Below are 26,058 nucleotides of genomic sequence, written 5' to 3' on the forward strand. Positions count from 1 at the left end.
CCTTGCGGGGAGTGTTTAAGCTCAATTGGCAGGGGGATGGGAACCCAGGGGGAAATTCTGAATGCGGGGAGAACAACTGGCAGTGGGAAGTAGTGAAGTATCAACTAATAGCGAGGATATATTAGAGTTGCATCAAGGTAGGGAGAATACCTGGAGATAAAAACAAAATACTGCAGATGCTGGAAATCTGAAAGAAAAACAAAAATAGCTGGAAAAACTCAGGTCTGACAGCATCTGCGGAGAGGAACACAGTTAACGTTTCGAGTCCGTATGACTCTTCATCAGAACTAAGAAATATAGAAATGAGGTGAAATATAAGCTGGTTGAGGGGGTTGGGACAGGTAGAGCTGGGTACAGGGCCAGTGATAGGTGGAGGCAAAGAAGAGATTGCCAAAAGGACAATGACGTCTTTGGCAAATTGGTGTTGACAGTGGTGATATTAGCTGAGGAATGTGCTAATGATGACATTGAGGGTAAAAAACAGGATGAGCAAGTGACAGATAGCCCTAGCAGGGGTGGGGTGGGGGGAAGGGATCGAAATAGGCTAAATACTTGGAGAAGAAAAGAGTTGACGTTTCGAGTCCTCATGACCCTTCAACAGAACTAGGTGAAGGAAAGGGGTGAAATATAGGCTGGTTTAAGGTGGGGTGGGGGGAGAGAAGTGGAGGGAGGTGGTGTGGTTGTAGGGACAAACAAGCAGTGATAGGAGCAGATCATCAAAAGATGTCACAGACAAAAGAACACATAGGTGTTGAAGTTGGTGATATTATCTAAACGAATGTGCTAATTAAGAATGGATGGTAGGGCACTCAAGGTATAGCTCTAGTGGGGGTGGGGGGAGCATAAAAGATTTAAAAATATTTAAAAATAATGGAAATAGGTGGGAAAAGAAAAATCTATATAATTTATTGGAAAAAACAAAAGGAAGGGGGAAGAAACAGAAAGTGGGTGGGGATGGAGGAGTGAGTTCAAGACCTAAAGTTGTTGAATTCAATATTCAGTCCGGAAGGCTGTAAAGTGCCTAGTCGGAAGATGAGGTGCTGTTCCTCCAGTTTGCGTTGGGCTTCACTGGAACAATGTAGCAGGCCAAGGACAGACATGTGGGCAAGAGAGCAGGGTGGGGTGTTAAAATGGCAAGCGACAGGGATGTTTAGGTCATTCTTGCAGACAGACCGCAGGCGTTCTGCAAAGCGGTCGCCCAGTTTACGTTTGGTCTCTCCAATGTAGAGGAGACTGCATTGGGAGCAACGAATACAGTATACTAAGTTGGGGGAAATGCAAGTGAAATGCTGCTTCACTTGAAAGGAGTGTTTGGGCCCTTGGACGGTGAGGAGAGAGGAAGTGAAGGGGCAGGTGTTACATCTTTTGCGTGGGCATGGGGAGGTGCCATAGGTGGGGGTTTGAGGAGTAGGGGGTGATGGAGGAGTGGACCAGAGTGTCCCAGAGGGAATGATCCCTACGAAATGCCGACGGGGCGGGGTGAAGGGAAGATGTGTTTGGTGGTGGCATCATGCTGGAGTTGGCGGAAACGGCAGAGGGCGATGCTTTGAATGCGGAGGCTGGTGGGGTGATAAGTGAGGACAAGGGGGACCCTATTATGTTTCTGGGAGGGAGGAGAAGGCGTGAGGGCGGATGCAGGGGAGATGGGTCGGACACGGTTGAGGGCCCTGTCAACGACCGTGGGTGGAAAACCTCGGTTAAGGAAGAAGGAGGACATGTCCGAGGAACTGTTTTTGAAGGTAGCATCATCGGAACAGATGCGACGGAGGCGAAGGAACTGAGAGAATGGGATGAGTCCTTACAGGAAGCGGGGTGTGAGGAGCTGTAGTCGAGGTAGCTGTGGGAGTCGGTAGGCTTGTAATGGATATTGGTGGACAGTCTATCACCAGAGATTGAGACAGAGAGGTCAAGGAAGGGTTGGGAAGTGTCAGAGATGGACCACGTGAAAATGATGGAGGGGTGGAGATTGGAAGCAAAATTAATACATTTTTCCAAGTTCCGACGAGAGCTTAAAGCAGCACCGAAGTAATCATCGATGTACCGGAGAAAGAGTTGTGGGAGGGGGCCGGAGTAGGACTGGAACTAGGAATGTTCCACATACCCCATAAAGAGACAGGCATAGCTGGGGCCCATGCGGGTACCCATAGCCACACCTTTTATTTGGAGGAAGTGAGAGGAGTTGAAGGAGAAATTGTTCAGTGTGAGAACAAGTTCAGCCAGACGGAGTAGAGTATGGGACAGCTATGCCTGTCTCTTTATGGGGTATGTGGAACATTCCTTGTTCCAGTCCTACTCCGGCCCCCTTCCACAACTCTTTCAGCCGATGCTGCCAGACCTGCTGAGTTTTTCCAGGTAATTCTGTTTTTGTTTTGGATTTCCTGCATCCGCAGTTTTTTGTTTTTATAAATACTTGGAGAGTTTGATAGAATTAGATTAGGCAACAGTGAGTCATTTTGGAGGAGGGGGGGTGGGTGGTAATACTGGTTAAAAATCGCATTACAGTATTGGAGAGAGAGAATGTTCCAGAGGGGTCAAGGACAGAATCTCTGGCTCAATGTAAGGAATGGGAAAAGTGCAATAACATGGATTTAGGTAGTATATAGACCACCAACTGGTGGAAAGGGTGTGGAGAAACAAATTTACAAAAAAATTATGGAGGTGCAAGAGTTATAGAGTAATCATAATGGGGGTCTTCAATTATCCAGAATATGGCCTTCTGTACTGTTCTATCCAATCTAAGAGCGGTGAGAGTTCCTGGAATGTGTTCAAGATAATTTTCTGCAGCAGTATGTTTACAGTGCAATGAGAGGACATGCACTTTTGGACCTGGTTCTAGGGAATGAGTTGGTCCAAGTGGATCAGATATCAGTGGGAGACCCTCTAGAGGGCAGTGATCATTGTGTCTTGAGGTTTAGGTTAATCATGGGAAAGGGCAGGAAACAATCCAGAGCAGGGATAATTAATTGGGGGAAAGCCAACTTCGATGGGGTGGGAATGCACCTGAGTCGAGTGAGTTGGAATCAGATGTTGGCAGAAAAGATAGTGGCCGAACAATGGGCCACCTTCAAAGAAAAAGTATTGCAGGCAATGTCAAGCTATGTTCCCTTGAAGGAGAAAGGTAGGACAAATAAATCCAGAGTGCCCTGGATGATGAGAGAGATGGAGATAAAGATGAAAAGGAAGAAGTGCATGTTCCACAGATGTCAGGTAGAAAATGCAATGGAGAATTAGGCTGAATATAGAAGGACCAGAGGGGAAGTGAAGAAACTAATAAAAGCAAGGAGAGGGCATGTAAAGAGGCTAGCAGTGAAGATAAAAAGGAATCCAAGGTCTTCTATAAGCATGTAAATGAAAGGGCGATAAAAGAAACAGGACCAAATGGGGACAAAAAGGGGGACTTGCATATAGAGGCTGGAGAAATAGTGGAGGTGTTGAACGAGTACTTTGCATCTGTCTTTACAAAAGAAGAGCTTGCTATGCAGGCTGAGATGAGAGGGGAGGTAACTGGTACACTAGAAGAACTTAGATCGAGAAGACGAAGATGTTGGTAAGGCTATCTTTACTTAAAATAAATAAGATACAAGGACCGGATGAGATGCATCTAAGAGTACTGAGGGAAGTGAGAGTGGAAATTGCAGAGGCATTTGTGACGGTCTTCCAGTCTTAGACACGGGAGGTGCCAGAGGACTGGACAACCGTGAATATCACACCCTTGTTCAAAAAGGGGTGCAAGGATAAAGTTGGCAACTACAGACCAGTCAGTTTGACCCCAGTGGCATGGAAACTTCTGGAAACTATAGTATGGGATAAAATCAATAATCAATTAGGCAAGTGCAAGATAATTAAGGAAAGCCAGCATGGATTCCTGAAGGGAAAATAATGTTTAACTCACCTGCTGGAGTTTTTTGAGGAGGTAACAGAGAAGATTGATAAAGGAAACGCTGTTGATGTGGTGTATACGGATTTTCAAAAGGCATTTGGTACAGTGCCACACAACAGACTTCTGAGCAAAATTCTAGGTTACGGAATAAAAGGGAAAGTCAGCTCTTGGATAAGAAATTGGCTGAGTGACAGGAAACAGAGAATAGTGATAAATGGTTGTTTTTCAGATTGGAGGAAGGTTTGTAATGGAGTTTCTCTGAGACAGTGTTGGGACCCTTGCTTTTCCTGATATATATTAATGACCTAGACTGTGGTGCTCAGGGCGTGATTTCAAAATTTACAGATGATGTGAAGATTGGAAATGTCAACTGTGATGGGAATTGTCTTGAAATTCAAAAAGGCATAGACATGGCAGATGAAGATCAATGCAGGCAAGTGTGGGTGATTTGTTTTCGTAGGAAAGATAAAATTAAAGGAGAGCCTGTGAAAGCTTAAGGAACAGAGGGACCTTGGTGTATACATACATAGGTCATTGAAGATGGCAAGGCATGTTGAGAGAGCAGTTAATAAAGTATATAGTATCTTGGGCTTTATTAATAAGGGCATTGAGTGCAAGAGTCAGGAGGTCATGTTGAACTTCTATAAGACACTATTTTAGGCCTCATCTGGAGTGCTGCATCCAGTTCTGGGCGCCATATTTGAGGAGGGATGCGAAGGCATTGGGGAGAGCAAAGAGGAGATTCACATCCTGGGATGAAGAACTGGAGCTCTGAGGATAGTTTGGAGAGGGTGGGACTCTTCTCCTTGCAGAAAAGAAGGCTGACAGGAAACTTGATAGAGGTATTCAAGATCTTGAGGGGTATGGGCAGGATAAATGGTGGAAAACTGCCCTCACTCAGGAGCATCAAGAACTAGAGGGCACAGATTGAAAATAATTGGCAAAAGGAGCAAATATGATGTGAGGAAAATTTTTTTTGCCCGGAGGGTTGTTGGAGCCTGGAACAAACTTTCTGAGAGGGTGGTGGAGGCAGGTTCGATCAAGGTATTCAAAAGGGAATTGGATCGCTGCCTGAAAAGAGGGAATGCGCAAGGTTACAGGTGAGTCGGACTAGGTGGAATGCTGTTTGAGAGCCAATGCAGACGTGGTGGCCCGAATGGCCTCCTTCTACACTGTAAGGCTACTGTGATACTGGAAGATTTCATATTTTTCTGCTGGGATAGCAAGGAAGAGGTATTCCCCAGGTAAGGATTATTAGAAACTAGAGGGACAGAATTGTAGAAAGCTATGAAAATATTGAAGTGTAAACCAGGCATAGTTCGGACAAAATTATATCTACTAGGTTCACAAAAATCAGGATGTCTTGCAGTTTGAGCTGACATCTGTGCAATGGCACCATGTGCTTATTTAATACAAGCAGCCTCTTGGTTGACCTATGCATGGACCTACTGTTTGTCAAATGATTAAACTTTCACCCTTAAAGTAATATCTCTATGTAACATAATATTCCTGACTTTAAAAGCATTAATAGTGGAACTAAAGGATCTTTTGGCTGAAAGGAAAACAGGAAAACATCAGAGCGGAAGAAATGGGGAATGTTGAACGAAAGTGAGAAAAATGGCCAGAGGACTACCTGTTCAAAACTAATGGCTCATGGAAAAGATGCAGTCATGTCAGAAAAACTTGGCGGTGAAAGAAAGAAATTGTCAATGGTATGTTAATTATTTTGTTAAGACACATGAATGAAGGGCATTGTTTGATTACATATCTAGAGCACATATAAATAGAGACAGTTGGGACCATATGAAAGACTTCAGAAATTCAGTTAGGAAACTTCTTCGGTGCTTGTTTGAAATTATTGGATTGTGCTAAGGTGCCACATGTGGATAAGCTCCTGGTCTTAACTGGAGTTAGATTCTCAAAGAGAGGGTTATTTGGATCAGATGTCTGATGCTTTAAAAAAAAAAATTCCTGAGAAACCAGTCATTTCCAACAGCCTTGATGGTGCAAATGCATATTCCATGGTGTCAGAGAGGAAGGAGGACTTGATGATTACGGCCTTTCGAGATCGCTACAATAGAAGAATTAGAGACAGAAGAAGTGATGATGGTGAAGCCATTTTTCCGGAAGACAGCAGGATTAGACTAGTAATAATAGATGAATGAACCCCAGGAATGCTTTGGGAACTGTTGACATGTGTTTCAGATGTGACTCAAAATTTCATTATGCAATAAATTGTTCAAAGCAGGTTTTCAAAGCAATGCATGGCTCAAAGAAATTGGAAGTTCAAGATGATATTGATCAGTCTGAGAAAATGGTACTGGTCATAAGAATCTTCAGTCTGGTAATGTAGACTGTCCATGGATTCGTTTAATTGCACTGTGTTGGATAGTGGTTGCGCCCCAAAGTTATGTGGAACGGATTGATTAAAAAGTTATTTAGATTCACTCAGTAGTGAGGAGCAAAGTAAGGTGAGGGAACATGAAAGTTGTACTTATTTCAGGTTTGGCGATATCAACACCTTGAGGTCACTAAAAACGGTGGTAATTCCATGTAAATAGCTAGAGTAAGTCATTTTCTCAGTACAGGTGTCGTATCTAATGAGATACCCTTGCTGCTGAGCAAGCATTCCATGGAAAAGGCACAAATGAAACTGGATATAGAACGTGACAAAGCTGTTGCTTACTGACTTTCCAATCAGAATATTATTGCATCCCTTTAACAAAACATGGCATTTCCAATCAGAATGTTAAAGAAATGCTCATGGCATCAAGTGATAGGCATTTATGGGGGGGAAAAAACATTCTTAAAGTTGCATCAACAGTTTGTTCATTCTTGTCACAGATTAAAGATCATGATAAAGGATGCAGGATGATGACGAGTACACAAAGCTCATTGAATAGATTAGTGAGAAATGTGCCATACAAAAAGTATCAGAGAATTCTAAGTCTCCTTTTAGCACAAGACTTTTTTTTATGGATTTAAAGGTGTTGGACAAGGGCAGAAATATTTTAATCTGAATAGAAGCAAAATACTGTTGATGGTGGAGATCTGAATTAAGAACCAAGTGCTGGAGAAAATCAGCCGGCCTTTGTGGAAAGAGAAACAGAGGTAATGTTTAGAGTCCTTTATGACTCTTTGGAGTCCATTTTGCACTTGTTTTTGCCAGATCCCATTTTTCTACAGTAATACATAATACATAACAGATAACATGATGAAAAAATGGATTGGGGCCAAACTGGGGCACTGATTAAAGTCCTAACTGACAATTGTTGAGGGGTGGGAGTGGCGGTGGTAAATTTGCCAATGACTAGTTTAGAGATGGGTGAAAATATGAACATGATAGTTATGAACACTACAGCTAAAAGTCTTTTCAGCAATGGACTCTGTGAAAGAAATAACGTGGTTATCAATAAGATGCTCCATAAGATCTTAGCCAACCAACCAGACTGCAAGCTAACATCTGCCCAAGCATGGGCAGTCCATGCAAATGGTTAGGGGCAATAGTTGGTATCAATTGGTCTATGGGAGGAAACCTGAAATATTTCTGTGCTGAGAGATAATCCCCCAGCACTTGAAGGGGCTAGAATTAGTGACAGTTTTGCACACTTGAGTGCTCTACATGCAGGGGGAAGGGCATTAATCAAGGTACAAGTCTCAGAAAATTTGGCACTGTATAAAACTGCCTGAGATAAGCTTCAAACCTAGGGATTTAGTGTACTATTACAGAGGGCCTGTAGGAGTGGAAAGGTCTGGGTAATGTGATACAAAGACAGTGGTTCTCCAATATGGTCATCTCAATTAATAGGGGTTGATTATAAACTTTCAGAATCCAAGCAGTTCATAAACAGTAGTCATATGTTTGACTTATGAAGAAGAGAATACGGTAGACAAGGGTCTAGATAAGAGGCAGTGATATCACTGCATAGAACAGGACTTTCGTACTTAAAGGAGAACTACCTAAAGTCAGTTTACGAGCGACGTATGTCCCAGTAGGGTGCAGTGAATGGAGCGATGCAACCATTGTGGGGAGAACAGGGAAAGCCACTGGCAAATTCAAATATTGGTTAAATATCCAAGATAATGGACAAAGAGCTAAGATCTACAAACCGTCAAAATGAGGTGAAAGAATGGAAAGCAAGAAAACTGAGTGCGAGCCCCCATGGTGGATTTGGTAGTGACACTGGCACAAGAAAACGATCACACTGTGGCATCAGACGTCTTATCATGGGAGGGAGATCCTGTTGCAGTAGTCCAGAAAGAGATAGGTGGGTAGTATGGACCGTAGCTTAACTAGGTTGTGCATTAGAGTAAGGATGACAAAACAATCTAGGAAAAGAACTAGAAGGAGAAGCCCTAATGTTAGTGAGGTTTTGTGGGCTGCAAAGAAATTGGAAGATAATCTAATAAGAGAGGTCAAAGATATTTAGAAGGAATTTGGTGTTTACTCTGAAGTGTCAGATAGGGGACTGCTTAGTTGGGGCATATAAGACTTAAGTGAGGCCAACTGCTCAGTTTCAAAGGAAGACTTGGAGATCAAGATTTAGAATGCACTCCCTCACGGCAGAAAAAGTAATCTTGAAGATTTTCTTAGTTCTGTCGGCCTTGTATTCGTGGGAATGCAGGTCAATTGATATAAAAGCTGCATTTTTGCTGGGTGAAACTTTTCAAAGGGAATTGTTTTTGAAGCTGACCAAAAAAATGAATTATATCGAAGGAAAGCTGTGGAAAGTAAACAAATGCTTTATGGATTGAATGATGTGTTAGGGGATGGTATTTCTTGGTTAGGTTTGCCTTGTTGAAGGTAGGCTGTATTGGACTGGAAGCATTTCCAGCAATACTCCACTGGTGCCACAACTCTCAGGCAACTTAATGATGCATGTTGATGGTTTTCTCTGGGTAGTTTCTGTGAAATATGAGCAATTTGTTATAGATAAGATCAAAGGGAAAGTTAAGATTCCAAGTCAGGCTTTGGGGGCCTTGAAATACAGAGGCTTAGACATGAAGCAGAATGTGTCAGGGGTAACCTTGAATGAACAATCTAGAAATTTTACTCGAATTCTGTAAATTGGGCTAGGCCATCACAGAAAGGTGATGTTACATCCAAAGAAAAAATAGAGTAGTTAAGAAGCTTGATTGGACAGTTAAATTGGCTATGTACTTAGATAAGACCTGATGCTAGTTATGATGTATTGGAACTTAGTATTATGATGAAACATGCCACAATTGGAGAGAGTTTGAGGACAAATAAAACATTGAAGAAATTAAATTCAGAGCAATGAATACTTAAGTTCAGGCCCCCTCCCACAATTCTTTCTCCGGTATATTGATGACTGTTTTGGTGCCGCTTCATTCTTTCTCCTGGACCTAGAAAAATTTATCAATTTTGCTTCCAATTTCCACCCCTCCAATAATTTCACATGGTCCATCTCCGACACTTCCCTCCCTTGACCTCTCTGTCTCAATTCCTGGTGATAGACTGTCCACCAATATTCATTACAAGCCTACCGACTCCCATAGCTACCTTGATGACAGCTCCTCACACCCTGACTCCTGTAAGGAGACCATCCCATTCTCTCAATTCATTGCCTCAGTTGCATCTGTACTGATGATGCCACTTTCCAAAACACTCTTTCTCACATGTCTTCCTTCTTCCTTAACTGAGGTTTCCCACCCACAGAGGTTGACAGGGCCCCCAACCGTGTCCAACCCATCTCCAGCGCCTCTGCCCTTACACCTTCCTCTCCCTCCCAAAATCATAATAGGGTTCTCCGGCCCTCACCTTTCACCCCACCAGCCTCTGCATTCAAAGGATCATCCTCCGCCATTTCCGCCAACTCCAGCATGATGCCACGACCAAATGCACCTTCCCTTCACCCACCCTATTGGCATTCTGTAGGGACCATTTCCCCCACCCCGACACCCTGGTCTATCACCCCCAACCCCCTCCCACGGCATCTTCCCATGCAATCGCAGAAGGTGCAACACCTGCCCCTTCCCCTCTCCTCACCATCCAAGGGCCCAAACACTCCTTTCAAGTGAAGCAGTGCTTCACTTGCACTTCCCTCAATTTAGTCTACTGCATTCACTGCTCCCAATGCAGTCTCCTCTATATTGGCGAGACCAAACGCAGACTGGGTGACCGCTTTGCGGAACACCTTCGGTCTGTCTGCAAGCATGACCCAGACCTTCCTGTCGCTTGCCATTTCAACATACCACCCTGCTCTCATGCCCACATGTCCGTCCTTGGCCTGCTGCAATGTTCCAGTGAAGCTCAACGCAAACTGGAGGAACAGCACCTCATCTTCCGACTAGGCACTTTACAGCCTTCCCGACTTAACATTGAGTCCAGCAACTTCAGACCATGAACTTTCTTCTCCATCCCCACCCCCCTTTTACATCCCTCTTTTTTTCCATATTCATTTTTTTTTTAATTAACTTTTTTCCCACTTATTTTCATTATTATTTTTTATATTTATTTCCATTTTCATTCATTGTTTCATCCCCAGCTTTTAGCCTATTTTTGATCTTTCTTGCTTCCCCCCACCCCATCCTCACTTGGGCCATCTGTCACTTTCCGAAGTGCTTACCCTGGTCTGGCTATTATCACATTTTGCTTTCTTAATGTCACCACTAGCACCTCATTTAGCCAGTACCACCACCGTTAACAATTCTTTGACCTTTCGTTTTTAACATCTTTTGCCATCTCTCCTTTCCCTCCACCTATGACTGGCCTTCTATCCAGCTTCACCAGTTCTGCCCCTATTAATCAGTCTATATTTCACCACATGTCTACCTCCCTTTAGATCTGAAGAAGAGTCATACAGACTCAAAACGTTATCTCTATCTCTCTTTCCACAGATGCTGTCAGACCTGCTGAGTTTTTCCAGCAGTTTTTGTTCTAGTTTCCAGCCTTGGGCAACCCAAAGGATGTGAAATTAGTCCTTTTTAGTGACTCTTCACATGTAAAATCTTGTGGGTGTGCATTCAGATACAGCTGGGTTTATAACATGTTTGGTGGGTGAAAATAGAAAATGTTGTACCTTGGCTTGGGGAGCCAAGAAAATAAAAAGGAGAGTGAAATGTACTTTTAATTCAGTTAAAAGTTAACTGGCTGTAGTAGAAGCAATAGGTATAGGATTTTACAAATTGGGTTTCCCTCAAAATAATTGTTATGAAAGACATTCTAGGGTGAGTTTGCCCATTGAATGTGATGGAGATAACTGCTCCCTGTGGGATCAGGTACATTTGACAAACAGCTTGGCTGAGAAAAGGTGAAGGATTGACCTTGCTAGTGCAGAAGAAATGTGAGAAAGTAAAGAGATCTCTTAAGATAAATTGGGTTGATGCAAGGCACCAATTATTGAACAGCTTTACAAAAAGGAATACTTAATTGTAGGAGGCCCTAGAAGAGGGACATCCTATATTTTGATGGGTTATATGAAATATGGGAAATATTTTTCTCCAATTTTTTATAATTGTGTTGTAAAGTTTTTGTGCAAAGAAAGGGGAATCTGCTAATGGTATGTTAATTATATTAAGGTACACAGGTGAAGGGCACTGTTTAATTAAGTAATTAAATTTAGATACCTAGAGTACTTATAAACAAAGACTGCTGGGACACTGGGGGTAGTCGGTGGAAGGCAGGCGTTTGTAATGCTGCATTCTGTTAAGAAACCTGTTATCAAGCGAAGAATTGGCATCTAGTTTCATTCTTCACCACCTGGCTTGGGACCCATTTAACAGAAATTGTACAAAATACTTTTTCAAAACTTTAAAATTCCCTTTATTCTCCTTCCTCCAGCCTTTAATTCTGGATAAGTTTTGTAATTATAGATTTTTACACAGATGGACATAATGGCAGAAATCAATCCCTGGAATTTCAAGAAAATCTTGTAATAAAGATGGAATTTCACTTCAGTCATGAAGTCAGTGACTCTGGTAGACTGTGCATTACATAGCACATAACCTATTACAAAAACAGCATGCCCCTTCACTCATCGTGAATAACACCACAGGAGGTCCACTAAGAATATATTAAAATAGATGTATCGGTGCTCTCCAGATGTTGCAATCTGTTACAGATGCAAAATAATCTTCCTTTTGAAAAGAAAGAGGACAAAAAAGTGAGTTGCTTCATGCTTGGTGTTTCTGAGCTGAAGCACTTAATTTCAAAGAACAAATTTCATACTCGGTAAGAATTGACTTGAATGATCTGATCTTGTATTTGCTTAACTGGAGACTTTGATGCTTAGCAGGCAGGATATCGAAAGCTGCCTCCCATCTAGTTCTAGTCCTTGAGTTCTGGCAGCCAGCCCTCCCCAGTTCTCTTCTATTTGATTCTTCTGTACTACTTTGCTGTCAAATTGTGTTAAGCTGGAGATCTGGATAAGATTGGTAGTTGTGTTACCTCATTGGATAAATCCTGACTCAAAACACTTAAACTGTGGATAATAACAGATCCAAGATAAATGCAACTGGATAAGGAAACTGATTTTAAACTTGTTCCCCAAGAGGCGCCATCTTGCAAAGCTAAGCAGCAGCACCCAAGTTCAGCACTACTGCTGTTAATGGGTTCAGCTCAATACTGGTACAATAAAATCATGGATTACTTTATACAGTATGCTTGCCTATCAAAAACACTTTTAAGTTGTGGTGTAGTGGGGTTGGGAAATTCCTACATGTTCTTGTTTCCCTTTGCTAAATTCTCTCCCTCCCTTTTACCCTATTTCTGATTCCATCTCATCTTCCATTTGATGCTCCTGTCTGCACAACATAGTGTATCTTAAAAAGAGATAAAAACAAAGTTTAAAAATAAAGTTTAGATAATATCACCAACTTTAACTTTAACACCTATGTGTTCTATTGTACTATTGTCGTTGACATCTTTTGATGATCTGCTTCTATCACTGCTTGTTTGTCCCTACAACCACACACACCGCCCCCCCCACCACCTCTCTCTCTCTCTATCTCTCCGCCCCCCACACACACACCTTAAACCAGCTTATATTTCAACTCTTTCTTGGACTCAAACTCAAGTTCTGTCGAAGGGTCATGAGGACTCGAAACGTCAACTCTTTTCTTCTCCGCTGATGCTGCCAGACCTGCTGAGTTTTTCCAGGTAATTCTGTTTTTATAGTGTATCTTAATCTGCATCAGCCCTTGATCAGTCTGCAGAGGCTTCAAATATTGATTTACCAGCTTTTTACTTTTTACCTTTAAAAGAGTGCTGGTTAGTGGGTTGGTTGATGGTTCTGTTTTCACTTTCTTTGATCGAGTTGTAAAGGCAAGGAAATCATGGGCCACATGACCTGCTGTCAGGTTTATCCTATTAATAGCCAAGTTTTGTTGCTGGCAACACCCCCTGTTATGGCTCAGTGCTTGGATTGCTGTTGCACAGATGACCTGAGCCACTTTGACTTGACAGTGACCATTTTTTTTGCAAGACCTGCATATTACACTTTTTGGTAAGGAATTGCAGTCTTGAAATGGGAATCTGGCCAGTAGCTTTGTAACCATGTTGAATCCTGCAATTGTAAAGGCAAGGATGTGGAAAGCTATTCATGAATATGATCCATTACTTGTTTGTGAAAACCTTTTCTGGGAGGCTACCCAGATCCTGACCTGGAGTCTTGAATATCATCTTGTGCTCATCAGCATGCAACTTCTGAAGACATTTGGTCTCCCATGTCAAGGTCTGGAATCCCCACCTGCGTAAAGAGCATTTTTGCCCAGGTGAGATTAGGTGAATACGTTCCAATTACACAGGTTCTGTTGCATGGTCAGAGCATACACTGGAGACTCTAGTTGTATCCAGGCCCATAGCTCAACTGCTTTTTAAAAGTGAACTTTAAGTGATGGCCATTCAACATTCTGTCTGTTTCTCGTTAGGCAAGGGCACATACTTTTGTGAGCAAGGAAAATCTATTTTCTCACTTGCAATCCAGGGATTTACTAGTCAGCAAAAGAAAGATCAATCCTTCGGGAAGCTGTCTTTGAACTTCTGTGATTAAGAAGGGGAGTGGTATTGTCACTGGACCAATAATCTAGAAACCCAGGGGTAATGCTCTGGGGCCCAAGGTTCCACCACGGCAGATGGTGAAATTTGAATCCAATAAAAATCTAATGATGGCCGTGAAACCATTGCTGATTGCCATAAAAACCCATTAGAGAAGGAAATCTGCCGTCTTTACCTGGTCTGGCCTACATGTGACTCCAGACCCACATCACTATAGTTGACTCTTAAATGCCCTCTGAACAAGAGCAATTGCAGATGGGCAATAAAAAATGCTGGCCAAGCTAGCGATGCCCACATCCCATGAACGAATAAGGAAAAAAAAACACACTTTCTCTAGCCACCTCTTTAAACACCCTGGATTGAAGCTCATCTGGCCCAGGGGATCTATCAAACTTCAACCCACTTAACTTTTCAAGCACTAACTCTTGACTAATACTAATTTATTTTAGTTTTTCAGCTTCAAAGTCCCTTGGTCGCCATGTATTTCTGGGAGATTTTCTCTATCTTGTATGAAGAAAGACAAAAAGTAACTGTTTAACTTTTCTGCCATTTCCCTGTTCTCCATTTTAAATTCTGCTGTCCCCACCTGTAATGGGCCCACATTTGTCCTAGGTGATCTTTTCCTTTTTCACGTACCCCAAAGAGGTTTTTACAGTCCACCTTTAGGGTCTGTATTTCCAAGAGTTTCAAAGAATGAAAGGTGACCTTGTTGAAACTTAGAAAATTCTTACAAGGCATGACAGGCTGGATGTAGATACGATGTTTCCCCTGGCTGGTGAACCTAAAACTAGGAGACAAAATCGCAGGATAAGGGGTAGGCCATTTAACATTGAGATGAGGAGGAATTCACTGAAGGTAGTGAATCTTTTGGAATTCTCTGCCCCAGTGGGCTCAATCATTGAGCATGTTTAAAGAATCAATAGATTTCTGGATGCTAATGACATCAAGGGATGCGTAGTGTGGAAAAGTGACATTGAGGTAGATGATCAGTCATAATCTAAGGAAGGGTGGATCAAGCTTGATGGGCCAAATGGCCTGCTTCTATTCCTATGTTCCTTTGATCCTCATCAGAGTTTCTCTTGAATGCCCAGTATAGTAATGTTTGCTCGTTTAGGGAATATTTATTTATGCATGTTTATAGCTCATGCTTTGTTGCACGCTCACTTCAATGCTCATTGGCCTCCTGTACTGCATGGTTCATTGAGCCCACTGAACCCATGTCAGCTCTTTGGAAGAGTTATCCAATTAATCCCATTCCAATGTTCTTTACCCACTATGAAATTTGAATTAAACAGGTTGGGAACATAGTAGTCAGCAGCTTGCAAGCAGGTTAAAAACCACCAATCACAAAGTTACAACTGAGCAGTTGGCAAAAATGCAAATAAATGCTGCTTAAAACAGATTTTTTAACCCTGGGCACCAACTGCCCTCTCTGAAAATTTACACTCCTCCGTGGATCTGCAGATTTCCCTCTACAATTGCTGTGCACCTACTGTTCACCTCAGGATGTTGCCTTCACAGCAATCGGACTTTCTGGTGGAAAAAAAACCAGCTTTGTTTAGCATAGCTGCTTCTATGACATTGTGCAACTTGCTCGTCATGAATAATGAAATGGGTGATCCTCTAGTAAGAAAAACTCTAGAAATTATACTCTTCACAACTTGTTTGATCTTAGTTTTGAACTTATCAACTTTTAAACTTTTCAGATGACTTGTCACAAAAATCTGGTAACATTAATCATGTTAAAGTGTCAATTGGCTTACAAATATTTGACATGAACACCATCCCTGAAAAGTTTCTCAATGGAAGAAACAAGCCTTTGGAATACCCTGCCTTGCGTTACCACTCTCTTCGTTGTATATCAATGGTTAACCATAATTTCATGACTCTTTAACAGTAGACATAACCCTGAAACCTCAAGATTTATTGATGCACTGAAAGTTGTGATATTTTCTGTTGGCAAGCATTTTTCCATGCTTATTTTGTGCGTGTTAGCTGTTTGTCTTGGTTCAGTTTATTAGCTTTTCTTTCCTTGGTGCACTGCATCCGACAATGCCTGAATCCGGAAATGCTATAGTTGGGTTCAGTTTTAATAAGCAATAACTAAGGTGATGTAAATATATTTTTAATGTTTAAAAATTAAGTTATGTCATGTCTTGAGGTGCTGATGCTTTAATATTTCTCTCATCTTCCTGTTCAGTTCCGGTTCCAATTCCTGCTTATCTGATATTGGTAATTTTGGCACTTTTATTAGTGATGAAGCTAGTAACTGGATATTTTTCAAGATATTTAATGGACACTTTGGCAGGTGGGACATTGGGTTTCATTGTAATATGTGGTGTTATGATCTGTCGTCCTATAGGGTAGGGAGTGATATCATGGAGCTGTTGCCATGCACTTGTTAGCGGTGAACAGTAGTTAGATATTCTCAAAAGTAGTCCACTTGACATTGGAGCTGAGACAAAATGGAAGAGTTTTGTAACTTTCTCTCCATTTGAAAAATGAGTGCTGTGATGACAAGTACAGTGGTGCTAATGTGCCTCAAAATATCTGCTTGCCTTTTTATTTCAAACTGATGGCTTGTGAAATTTTGACCCATTGCATGTTGATGTGAATGTTCCATTGTGAGCACTAATGTTTCATGCAAGTAAAATGGAATGTATGTGGCATTTAATACTTATCCTTGAAAATCTCAATTTCTATCAGACGCAGATAGTTTTTGTTTGTGACTGTCTCTTCAGATTGTTGAGCTCCAGAGTTTTTGTCCTAAAGTCAAACTTCATAGTGCAGTACTGTGATGCTATATCTGAGGTTCATGGACTTGGTCACTTTTGGCTCAAAATGCACTTAAACATCAGTAAGACAGGAGTTTTGGCATGGTGCAGCACCCTGTGATAAACACTGCAGATATGTAGTTCCCAGCACTGTGGTTTTGCATAAAATGCTTACTTGAGCGAGTTTGTCACAATGGGCAGAAAGGATATTTTTCAAGTATCCTCTAGTAAAGAGAGTGAATAACTGGGCAGCAGGTTCCAAGTACACTTGTAAAAAGCATATTGTTGATATTAAACCCATCCATTATAATTTTGTGGTCATTGTTGGAAATACCATCCTCTGACAAGTGTAACCTGTTTGTTGATAAGAGGCATGGCAGATACTTAATCAGATTACAGTTTTGCAGAGCATCAGGTGCAGCAGCATTGCAGAGGTAGAAGCAAGCACTTTGTCCATTACTGCTCCTGCCATCCCTGATCAACTTTGAACATCTTGAGTAAGATGTTTGATACATAGGGCAGCCACTGGGAAATGAAGTTACAGAATTCATCACAAAGAAAATGTAAGTTTGCAGATTGATCCTGGAGACTGGCCTTAACAAAAGCTTATGAGCCTTCCCTGGATTGTTCCTTTAATGCTTTGTTCAGATGAATTGTATTCTGCACTTCAGACATTTTTCTGAGAGAGATCTCTTCACACCCGCAAACTTTAGCAACTAGTTATGTTTTAGTAACTTGTAGGGCTGAAGTGGAGTTCTTAAGGGTCTCTTGCTTCCCAGTTTTAAACCATATAAAATATTTAAGCGTACTTAAGACTGAGATAGATAGGTTCTTGATTGGTAAGGGGATCAAAGGTTTCGGGCAGAAGGTGGGAGAATGGGATTGAGAAATTTATCAGCCATGATTGAATGGTGGAGCAGACTCGATGGGTCGAATGGCCTAATTTCTGCTCCTATGTCTTATGGCCTTATACGTAGGGATCAAATGAATATATCTGCGCATCAAAAAAGATTGCTGTTGTTGGTGCATTGGTTCCTCAACTGTTTTTTTGATTTCAACTGCTTATTCTAGCAGAATCTTTTTTATTCATTCACGGGATGTGGGCTTTGCTGGCTGGACCAACATTTAATTGCCTATCCCTAGTTGCCCTTGAGAAGGTGGTGGTGAGCTGCCTTCTTGAACCGCTGCAGGCCATGTGGTGTAGGTACACCCACAGTGCTGTTAGGAAGGGAGTTCCAGGATTTTGACCCAGCAACATTGAAGGAACGGCAATATGTTTCCAAGTCAGGATGGTAAGTGACTTGGAGGGGAACTTCCAGGTGGTGGTGTTCCCACCTATCTGCTGCCCTTGCCCTTCTCGATGGTAGTGGTTGTGTGTTTGAAAGGTGCTGTTGAAGGAGCCTTGGTGAATTCCACCTTATAGATGGTGTACACTGCTACTGTGCATTGGTGGTGGAAGGAGTGAATGTTTTTGGATGTGGTGTCAATGAAGTGGGCTGCTTTGCCCTGGACAGTGCCAACCCTGTGTTGAGGGAGCTTCACTCATCCAGGCAAGTGGGGAGTATTCCATCATTCCTGACTTATGCCTTGTAGATGGTGGACAGGCTTTGGGGAGTCAGGAGGTGAATTGCTTGCTCAATTCCTAGCCTCTGACCTGCTCTTGTAGCCACAGTATTTATGTAGCTAGTTCAGTTTCTGGTCAATGGTAAGCCCTCAGGACGATGTTAGCGGGGAATTCAGTGATGATAATGCCAATGAACATCAAGGGGTGATGGTTGGATTCTCTCTTGTTAGAGATGGTCATAGTCTGGCACTTGTGTGGCACGAATGTTACTTGCCGCTTGTCAGCCTAAGCCTGGATATTGTCCAGGTCTTGCTGCATTTGGACATGGACTGCTTTAGTATCCGAGAAGTCATGGATGGTGCTGAACATCGTGCAATCGTCAGTGAACATCCCCGCTTCTGACCTTTTGATGGAAGGAAGGTCATTGATGAAGCAGCTAAAGATGGTTGGGCTGAGGACACTATCCTGAGGAACCCGTGCAGTGATGTCCTGGAGCTGAGATGACTGACCTCCAATCACCGCAACCATCTTCCTTTGTGCTAGGTGTGACTCCAACCAGTGGAGAGTTTTCCCCCTGATTTCCATTGACTCCAGGTTTGCTAGGGCTCCTTGATGCCACACTCTGTTAAATGTTACCTTTAATGTCAAGTGCAGTCACTCTCACTCTGGTGTTCAGATCTTTTGTCCATGTTTGAACCAAGGCTGGAATGTGATCAGGAGCTGAGTGGCCCTGGAGGAACCCAAACTGGGCGTCAGTGATCAGGTTATTGATGAGCAAGTGCCGCTTGACAGCACTGTTGATGACCCCTTTCTTTACTGATGATCTAGAGTAGACTGATGGGATGGTAATTGGCCGGGTTGGATTTGCCCTTTTTGCGTACAGGATACGCATGGGCAATATTCCACATCGCCAGGCAGATGCCAGTGTTTTGGCTGTACTGGAACAGCTTGGCTAAGGGTGCGGCAAGTTCTGGAGCACAAGTCTTCAGTACTATTGCCGGAATATTGTAAGGGCCTATTTGCAGTATCCAGTGCATTCAGCTGTTTATTGCTATCACGTAGAGTGAATCAAATTTGCTGAAGACTGGCATCTGCGATGCTGGGGACCTCCAGAGGAGGCCAAGATGGATCATCCACTTGGCACTTCTGGCTGAAGTTTGTAGCAAATGTTTCAGCTGTGGCAGGATACGAACCCAGGTCCCCAGAGCATTACCCTGGGTTTCCGGATTACTAGTGCAGGGACAGTGCCACTATGCCATCACTACCACTCATCAGTCTTTTTAGGTCATGGAAGAACTGAAGACTGAACAAATCAAAATAAACTGGTGGAAACAAAAGCCAAATACAGCAGATGCTTGAAACCTGAAATAAAAGCTGGAAATACTCAGCATGAGAGTCAGCAACTGTGGATACATAAACAGAGTTAATGCTTCATATCGATGACCTTTTGTCAGAATCCATCCTTTTGTTTGGCAAAAGGGCATCGACCTGAAATGATAACTCAATTTCTCTCTCCTAGATATAACCTGACCTGCTGAATATTCTAGCACTCTGTTTGTATTTCATAAATTGGTCAAGTCTTCTAATCCCAACCTCATGCTGCTTCTCTCTAAAGTTTGGAACTCGTACCGGAATACAGATCCACAGATAACCTGAAAGGCACACAGGATCTCAGTTTAATATTTCATCTGAAAGACAACACTTCCAATTACCTCAGTACTGCTTTGAAGTGCCAGCCTTGATGTGCTCAAGCCTCTGGAGTGACGATTGAACCCACAATCTTCTGACTCCAAGAGTAGAGTGTTACCACTGAGCCAAGGCTGATACATATACTAAAGTAATGAAGAGTTGAAGCTTCTGAATTGTGAGGAGAAAACAAACACAGGACAATAATTCCAATAACTGATAGTTAATTTTTCATGTGTTTCAAATTTTGATGCATTGTTACAGTTTCCACAGATGTAATTTGGAAAATGTGCTTAATTTGTTGATCACACTTTTTTGGGGTTAAATTGTACAAAGAAAGTATTAAGATTTAAACCATCAAAATAGAGTTTTACTCCCTCTGGAAAGGGGTGAAATAAAATTCAAGTTCCAGATTTGCTTTAAGACAAACTTTTAGAAGTGTTTCTCTCTCCCTTCCATGCCCCCCTTCCCCCAACCTTTAAATTATAAAGCATGCAGTTTCAGATTTGAAACTCAAATCAGTGCATTTCAGAGGTCTGGTTCCTTAGGATGAGCAGATAATTTACTAGCATAACTACACTATTGCTGTTCTGCGAGGAGCCACAAAGGGATTTGTAGCAAGGCAGCAGATGATTCCGTTCCTCTTTTACTGGGCTGGGAAATAACTGACTGCTATTTTGTTGAGCATTGAGAAGACTGAAGCCATCATTTTCAGCTCCCATCACAAACTGTGTCCTTTGCTATCAGTTACACTGTTCTCGGTGACCACTGTCACAGCAGAACCAGACCTTTAACTAATCTTTTCATTCTGTTTGACCCTAAGATGAGCTTTTGACCCTGCATTCTATTCACCACTGCCTACCTCCAGCTTAATTTATTGGTCATGTTCTTTGTTGTTATAAGGAATATAATCCCACTAGGGATTATTGAATAACTACGTTATTGGTGAAGAGAGAGACATATTGCTGAGTTTGTGATGCACTCAACCGGATTTTTTTATTCACAGGATGTGGGCCTTGCTGGCTGGGTCAGCATTTATTGCCCATCCCTAGTTGCACTTGAGAAGGTGGTGGTGAGCTGCCTTCTTGAATAGCTGTGGTCCATGTGGTGTAGGTACACCCACAGTGACGTTAGGAAGGGAGTTCCTTCACTATCGCTGGGTCAAAATCCTGGAATGGCGATATATTTTCAAGTCAGGTTGGCGAGTGACTTGGAGGGGAACAATAGAACTATTTATGTTGTATCATGTGACTACCAGGATGATACATGATGAAATAGACAGACTTTGGTCTTTTGCTTTGCAAGTCTAATGTACATAATGAACATGCGCATTTGTGCACATCTTTCAGTTTCATTCTTTCTGAATCAAAGCATCTGAAAGCTAACTTCTAAAATCTTGGCAGACATTTCTTAGCTATCAAGATGAATAACTGTTTTTGATAATCTGACGGCAACAGTAACTTGCATTGAACATAATGCAATGTCCCAAGATACTTTACAAGTATTATCAAACAAAATTTGATGCAGAGCCAGATGAGTTCGGTCAAAGATTTGGTCCAAGGGTTTGTTTGAAAGGAGCAGCTTGAAAGGAGGAAAGAGAGGTGGAGAGGCTAAAACATGTAGGAAGGGAATTCCAGAAATAAAAACAAACTGCTGGAAATACTCCGCTGGCCAGGCAGCATTTGTGGAGAGACGGAAACAATAATGTTGCATGCCCATGACCTTTTATTAGAAATCGAGAGCTTCAGGCTGAAGGCACAGCTGCCAATGGTGGAGCAATTGAAGTCTGGAATGCTCATGAAGCCAGAATGGAAGATTTGCCGAGACAGAGGGAAGGACGGCTATAAAGTTTGAGGCGATCACAAAGATAAGTAGGGATGAGGTTATGGAGGGATTTAAAAACAAGTATGAGAATTTTAGAATCAATTTAATCGCTCTTGGTGCTGAGTTTTTAAAGTAAAATTATACATTTATCCAATTAACATTGCAAATAGCGAATTGAATATGTATCATCAAACTCTGTTCCAAGCTTCTACAGTTAATATGAATATTAAAATAAAAATAATGGCTCTTATTTATTGAACCTATGCTCAAGGGCCAACATGGTAAGGAAGGCCAGGCACCTTGGTTCTTGTCAGAAGACCTCCGTAATCATGCTGCCTGGACCACCACAATCAAAATTGCGTTGAAACAAACTAAAACTAAACTCACTCATTTGAATTGGGCGCAATTATATTTTTTAAACATTAGATAATTTGAATTAAGCAATTTTGAATTAAGAGAAGTTCATACAAGCATATGAATTAGGAGCAGGAATAAGCCTTTCGGCTCCTCAAGCCTGCTCCGCACTTCAGTAAGTAATGGCTGATCCACTCCACAAGACTAGCTAATTAGAAATCTTTTGGGAAATGTTGTAAGACTAAATGTAATTGTGTAACTGTAATCTTTGTGTTTAAGTTTTCTTTTCATTTGTTAATGTTTTAATTTAATGTTTAAAATCTCCCAAAGTGATAGTGGAATCTTGACTTCTGACTTGGGTACAAATACCTTGTAATAAGTACAAATTGTAAATCATTGTGGTAACTTGACCAAGTTTCCCTTTGGGACTTGGTCAGCCTGGCAATTACCTGCTGTATCATAACAGAGATAGCTTAAGTGAGTGGGCAAAAATTTGGCAGATGGACTATAATGTGGGAAAATTTGAGTTTGTCCACTTTGGCAGGAAAAATAGAAAAGCAGCATACTATTTAAACGGAGAGAGTTTGCAGAACTTTTCAGTTACAGAGAAATCTGGGTATCCTGGTACATGAGTCACAAATAGTTTGCAGATACAGCAAGTGATTAAGAAAGCAAATGGAATATTATATTTTGTTGCAAGGGGAATGGAATATAAAAGGGATATTTTGCTACAGTTATACAAGAGTCTTGGTGAGATCACATCTAGAGTACTGTGTACAGCTTTGGTCTCATTTGAAAAATGGTATAAATGCATGACAAGCAGTTCAGTGAAGATTCACTCAACTGATACCTGGGATGTAAACTGTATCCCCTAGTTCTAATCTCTCCCACAATGGGAAACATCCTTTGAACATCCACCTCATCAAGTCCCCTCAGGATTTTATATGTTTCAATAAGATCACCTCTCAGTCTTCTAAACTCCAATGGATACAGGCCCAGCCAGTTCAACCTTTCCTTATAAGATAACCCCCCCACCACCACCACCACCAATTCCAGGTATCAGTCGAGTGAACCTTCATTGAACAGCTCCGATGCATTTATACCCTTTTTCAAAAGAGGAGACCAAAATTGCACACACTACTCTAGATGAGTTCTCACCAACGCTCTGTATAACTGTGGCAAAATATCCCCACTTTTAAGTTCCATTCCCCTTGCAACAAAACACAATATTCCTTTTGCTTTTCTAATCACTTGCTGTATCTGTATACTATTTGTGATTCATGTACCAGGACACCCAGATTTCTCTTTACCTCAAGAGTTATGCAATCTCTCCCTTTAAATAATATGCTGCTTTTCTATTCTTGGTGCCAAAGTGGACAAACTCAAATTTTCTCACATTATACTCAATCTGCCAAATTCTGCCTGCCAACTCACTTACCCTACCTTTGTTATTATGATAAGGCAGGTGGTAATTGCCAAGCTGACCAAATCCCAAAGGGAAACTTGGTCAAGCTATCGCAATGATTTGCAATTTGTATTTATTATGAGAAGCTATGTGTACCCAAGTCAGAAGTCAAGATTCCACTATCACTTCAGAAGATTTTAAATATTAAATTAAAACATTTATTAACAAATGAAAAGGAAACTTAAACACACAAGATTACAGTTACACAATTAAATTTAGCCTTAAACATTTCCAAAAGATTTCTACTTAGCTAGACTTGAAAATAAAGACCCATTTCTAGGCAACAGACCCTATAGATTCTTAACCTATAAAACATTCAGTAATATTATCTAAGACTATTGCTATATGGGAGGCATCTCATAGGGCTTCTTTCTCCCCCTCAGTGAAGAATGGAAATCCAAGGCTTGTAACAAAATCTTAATTCTGAAACAGTCAGACACTTCACTGGGGTGGCTAGAGATTGCTTCCTTCACAGGCTTGTTTGCGCAGCTAACTCTTCAAGATCTCACATGGCCACCCCCATATAGCTTTCAATCTTTCCTTAAAGTTGCAAGGGAAAGAACATATTTAAACCATTGTTCCTAACTTTCTTTGGAAGTTGCCTTTCGCAGAATATAAAAATCTTTCATGTTGTCTTTATGGTCACCATTTTCAGGTAAAGTAAACTCAATAACTTGTTTAAAAATAATGAGTTTTGCCGGTTGTAAAACTTCCCTTTCTCTTTGAAATTCAACAGCTAAAATTGAACTCATTTGTTTCCTAATGCAATTCCTATTCATGTTGTATTTGCTTGTATCCCAGCTGAACTTGCCCATTTCTACTTCACAATACCTGCTTTTACACCCTTTGATGATTTACACCTTGCAGCTTGACTGTTTTCAGTTTGATTAAATTAGTCTCACATGCACACCAAACACACACAGCCCCCACAAGCCTACTTCACAGTACCTCACAGTAATATTGGAAAAATATTTTCTTCACAATGTCCCTTTGCAAACTTCTTATGTCCTCTTCACAACTTACTTTCCTGCCTATCTTTGTGTCATAAGCAAATTTAGCAACCATACGTTTGGTCCCTTCACCCAAATCATTGCTATAGATTGTAAATAGCTGAGGCCCCAGCACTGATTCCTGTGGCACTCCTTTCATTACGTCTTGCCAACCTGAAAATTGACACATTTATTCTTGCTCTCTGCTTCCTGTTAAATTAACAAAATTAAGATTTTGTTAGAAGCCTTGGATTTCCATTGTTGAATGAGGAGAGAAAGAAGCCCCATGAGATACCTCCTGTATCCTCTATCTATGTTAATACACCATGAGCTCTTATTTTGCGTAGTAATCTTTGATTTGGTACCTTGGGAATCTAAGGTGCAGCACATCCACATGTTCCCCTTTATCCATGTTGCTTGTTGCTTCCTCAAAGAACTCCAATAAATTAGTCAAACATGATTTTCCCTTTCACAAAATCATTTTGAATATTGCTGAAAATAGAGACATCTAGAAACTAGGAGAGGAGTAGGCCATTCAGCCCTTCGAGCCTGCACTGCTGTTCAGTATGATCATGGCTGATCCTCTATCTCAACGTCATATTCCCGCTTCCTCTCCATACCCCTTGATGACCCTAATATCCTAAAATGTATCAATTTATTTCTTGAATATACTGAGTGACTTGGCCTCCACAGCCTTCCGTGGTTGAGAATTCCACAGGTTGACCACCCTCTGAGTGAAGAAATTTTTCCTCATCTCAGTCCTAAGTGGCCCCTGGTTCTAGACTCCCCAACCAGGGGAAACATCCTCCCTACATCCAGTCTGTTTAGCCCTATTAGAATTTTATACCTTTCAATCAGATCCCCTCTCGTTCTTCTAAACTCTAGTGAATACATGCCCAGTCGAACCAGTCTTTCATCATATGACAGTCCTGCCATCCCCAGTATCAGCCTACTGAACCTTAGCTACACTCCCTCTATGGCAAGTATATCCTTTCTTGGGTAGGGAGACTTATAGATATATCTATGCTTTTTGTCTTGCACTCATGAGGGCACTTGCAAGAATACCAATATAGAGGGAAAACAACCATTTATACTGTATGTGAAGAGAGTGCTGACAGTATTGGTACTAACCATATTGACTCTGGTTGCATTGAGATTTTCTAAGTGCCCTGCTATAATCTCAATAATAGATTCCAGCAGTTTCCCTACAATAGATGTTAAGCTAACTGGCCTGCTGTTTCCTGCTTTTTTATCTCCCTCCTTTCTTGAATAGTGGAGTCACATTCACTGCTTTCCAACCTGATGGGACCTTTCCAGAAACCAGGCAATTTTGGAAATTAAAAACAATGCATCTACTCTTTCAGCAGCCACTTCTTTAAATACTGTAGGACCAAGTCCATTAGGACTTGGGGGTCTTGTCAGCTTTTAGTTTGAATAATTTTCTCAGTTCCCTTTCCCTGGTAATTGTTCTTGTTTTAAGCTCCTCACTCCCTTTCACCTCCTG

The 26,058-nt window shown here is 41.5% G+C and overlaps 1 protein-coding gene across 16 annotated transcripts in view; it reads left to right on the plus strand.

The window, feature by feature from the left end:
• tcf12 (transcription factor 12) overlaps nucleotides 1-26,058 on the plus strand; it is a 288,087-nt gene that overhangs the window by 64,984 nt on the left and 197,045 nt on the right. For 10 of the 16 annotated variants that reach the window (XM_041174657.1, XM_041174662.1, XM_041174667.1 and 7 more), the window contains one exon: nucleotides 5,440-5,592. The exons of 4 other annotated variants lie outside the window; for them this stretch is intronic. In XM_041174657.1, coding sequence (XP_041030591.1) covers nucleotides 5,440-5,592 — 153 coding nt within the window. Of the gene's footprint in view, nucleotides 1-5,402; nucleotides 5,593-26,058 lie in introns of all 16 variants that reach the window. 2 more of the 16 variants (XM_041174669.1, XM_041174670.1) reach the window with 2 other exon arrangements.

Source organism: Carcharodon carcharias, chromosome 26, assembly GCF_017639515.1.
Source record: "Carcharodon carcharias isolate sCarCar2 chromosome 26, sCarCar2.pri, whole genome shotgun sequence".
Classification (NCBI taxonomy): domain Eukaryota; kingdom Metazoa; phylum Chordata; class Chondrichthyes; order Lamniformes; family Lamnidae; genus Carcharodon; species Carcharodon carcharias.